A 3,962-nucleotide genomic window follows, 5' to 3' on the forward strand; every position below is an offset into this window, starting at 1 on the left:
TTCTCACTATTAATATTAAAAAAAAATGTCAAAAACAAAATTTCACTCATCTCACTATTAATATTAACAAAATGAAAAAAAAAACCACAATATTACAAATAAAAAATTCAATTAAAATTCTCACTATTGATATTAATAAATGAAAAAAAAACCACAATATTATAAATAAAAATTCTCAATATTGCTATTAACAATTTTGAATGTTGCTAAATACGTTGCCACAAGGTTTGAACAATGGACCATTTTTCAATATAATGAAACTTACCATCTACGCCATATTAACCTATGTTTAAGTATTGGTATATTGAATATATATAGTGTATATACGATTATACGGGGTGGGGCCATGGGGGCAATGGGGTGATGTGGCTCCGCCAATGCCAGGTATTGAAGGTGGCTCTTTCACTAGTAGTATACAAAAGAGGAAAATGAGATGCAATATTGCAATTATTAAATTCTCCTTCTATTTAATATCAATCAATTAGACAAAATAACAAACAGAAAATTACATTCAGCAAAAACATAAAAATCTAAAATTACATTCAGTCATCGAAGTTGTTAGAAGGAAATTTTTTTTTTTTTTTTAAAAAAAAAAAACTTTAATAGTCGAGGACAATTAAAAATATAGTGTCACATATAAATTTAAAATAAAAGGTAAAATTAACTTTTACATTAATAACAATCCGTAATAATATCTCACTGTATCTTAGACTAGAAAAAAAAAACACACACACATTATTTCAATAGTTCTCCTATGAAAATTCTTTACTTCTACTCCTTATTTGGCAAACAAGAATTAATTATTGTCATCATGTAAATTCACAATAAATAAATAAATAAATAAATCATCAACGTCAAAAACTTGTGAGATTAAAATAAAAATTAGAAGTATAAAATAAAAATCCACCAAGTATTTTGCTAGAACAAACTTTTCATAAATCATTTTAAATATATTACAAATTGCAACCAAGAGTCAAATAGAAGACGAAATTTAGATAATTGAGAATTCATAAGAACTGATAATCATTGGATTGAAAACAGAGTAACATTGTCACAATCAATCTGAGATTGATTTAGAACAGAACGCCCAATGTAACTCTATTTAACACCAAAATATACACCGTTAATACCAAAATCTAACCGCCAAATCCATACAAGGTGCGGCCCTGTCTCTTGAGAGCATACACGACGTCCATTGCGGTCACCGTCTTCCGGTGAGCGTGCTCGGTGTAAGTAAACGCGTCGCGGATGATGTTCTCAAGGAAGACCTTGAGGATGCTACGAGTCTCCTCATAGATGAGGCCGGAGATACGCTTCACTCCACCACGGCAAGCTAGACGGCGAGTGGCCAGCTTCGTGATGCCTTGGATGTTGTCCCGGAGGACCTTTCGGTGTCGTTTCGCTCCTCCCTTTCCCAAACCCTTACCGCCCTTTCCACGCCCAGACATCTTCGGAAAATTCACTGAGAAAAACTGACCTTTCAAACAATTTTGATTTTGATTGCTCTATAAAACGACTGGGATTTAGGAAGGTTTATATAATGAAGTGAAGTCGAGAACAAATCGTTGGATTGGTGTTGATATTTTAATCAATTTCGTTCATGTATGAATATATTAATCTTGCGCATTTTTAATATATATATAGATTACTATGTTAATGTACGTAATTAAATTACTCTCATGATAATATTAAAAGAAAAAATTCCAACAATCAAATTACTCTACGATGTATATTATTGTATTAAAAATAAATATTACTATATTATGTTAATGTACGTAATTAAATTCCTCTCATGATAATATTCAAAAAAAGTTCCAACAATCAAATTACTATGTGATGTATATTATAGTATTCACAAAAAATATTACTATATTATGTTAATGTACGTAATTAAATTCCTCTCATGACAATATTAAAAGAAAAAATTCCAACAATCAAATTACTCTATGATGTATATTATTGTATTCAGAAAAAATATTACTATATTATGTTAATGTACGTAATTAAATTCCTCCCATTATAATATTTAAAAAAAAAATCCAACAATCAAATTACTATATGATGTATATTATAGTATTCACAAAAAATATTACTATATTATGTTAATGTACGTAATTAAATTCCTCTCATGATAATATTAAAAGAAAAAATTCCAACAATCAAATTACTATATGATGTATATTATTGCATTAAAAAATTACTATATTATGTTAATGTACGTAATTAAATTCCTCTCATGATAATATTAAAAGAAAAAATTCCAACAATCAAATTACTATATAACGTATATTATTGTACGTATTCAAAAAAATATTACTTTATTATGTTAATGTACGTAATTAAATTTCTCTCATGATAATATTCAAAAAAATATTTCAACAATCAAATTACAATATGATGTATATTATAGTATTCACAAAAATATTATTATACTATTTTAATGTACGTAATTAAATTGCTCTCATGATAATATTCAAAAACAAATTCCATTAGAATTGAAATGTTCTATTTAATTATATTCATTTCATTGTTTTACATTAACATGGACTTACATAATTAAATTATATTAGAATTGAAATGTTCTATTTAATTTAATATTTTATATAGAATTGAAATTAACATGTTATATATATATATTGCTAAAAAGAGAAAATAATAACTATAATATATATATATACATATTGAATCATTGTTGCATGCCAAAAATTCCTCCAAAATAACTTTGTTGCATGTTAATTTGTTTACTTCATCTAACTTTTAAAAACAACTACGATATTATTACTACTATATATAAATTTCTCTCTACATAAATTATTATGATTTTAACATTCTACTACTGACAAATATAAGTATTATTGCATTAATTTAAAACTTGTGTAGTACAAATGATGTAAACAAATTTTATAAAATACCATAAATTATAAAAAAATTACAAATCTAAAATAATATTTATTATTTAAATATTATGAGCCCAAAACAAATTAATTTACATTAATAACATAACCGAAGAAAAACTAACATAAAAATAAACTAATTGAACTAGCTTACATTTGCGGAGTTTGAAAAAAATATAATGTTATCGGGTAAATGTCTCACATTTAAATATAATGTTATTAAATTAATTGAAATTGGCATATTTAAGAATGATGCATTATCTCGAGATCTATCAATTTAAAATGAAGAAGAATAAGAAATAATAGAACTAAAAGAAATAAACTTTCAATAAATTAGTTTAAAACATATCATATATCTACAAATATTGAACCACAAAGTGTATTATGGACCTATTATTTAAATAATGATCTATACAGGTTATGATTGTGCTACATTTATGGGTTGGAAAATATTTAGAAACAAAACTAAATGGCTCCCAAACATCTATTTACTATTTAAGACAAAAACTTGGCAATTTATATCGTGGACCACGGTGCACAATGCATTGTGCACCCCATACCAAAATGAGTTATGTGTATTCTAGATAATCGTTCTGTGTATTCCAGGCAATCATTCTGCGTATTCTAGACAACCGTCTGTGTATTCATGTTAATAACACATGTTATGATGTGTTTGTGCATTTGAATATTTAGGAATATGAGTTCTGTGTATTTTGTGTCAATATTCTGTGTATTCATGTTATTAACACAGGTTGTGATGTGTTTGTGCATTCGAATATTAGGAGGATGAGTTCTGTGTATTTTGTGTCAATATTCTGTGTATTCTGGGCAAACGTTCTGTGTATTATAGGCAAACGTTCTGTGTATTCTAGATAATAATTATGTGTATTATAGATAATGAATTCCATGGAGTCATTCGCGTCCGCGTCTACTAATATCGAAACGACATCTTTTTGGACTAGGGTCCACAGTGCACTGTAGACCGTGATCCACGATATAACGATTGCAAAAACTTGTGTGAGACCATCTCATAGGTATCAATCTGTGAGACGGGTTGGATCTTTAATT

The 3,962-nt window shown here is 27.2% G+C and overlaps 1 protein-coding gene across 1 annotated transcript; it reads right to left on the bottom strand.

The window, feature by feature from the left end:
• Positions 1-1,136: 1,136 nt before the first annotated feature.
• On the bottom strand, positions 1,137-1,448 carry LOC116029301 (histone H4-like). Its single transcript, XM_031271238.1, has one exon. The coding sequence runs from the start codon at positions 1,446-1,448 to the stop codon at positions 1,137-1,139; it is 312 nt and encodes a 103-aa protein (XP_031127098.1).
• Between the last annotated feature and the right edge of the window lie 2,514 nt (positions 1,449-3,962).

The sequence above is a fragment of the Ipomoea triloba genome, chromosome 9, assembly GCF_003576645.1.
Source record: "Ipomoea triloba cultivar NCNSP0323 chromosome 9, ASM357664v1".
Taxonomy (NCBI): Eukaryota; Viridiplantae; Streptophyta; class Magnoliopsida; order Solanales; family Convolvulaceae; genus Ipomoea; species Ipomoea triloba.

Coding starts and splice junctions, on each gene's coding strand:
- LOC116029301 (XM_031271238.1), bottom strand. CDS start 1,448: ATGTCTGGGCGTGGAAAGGGCGGTAAGGGTTTGGGAAAGGGAGGAGCG.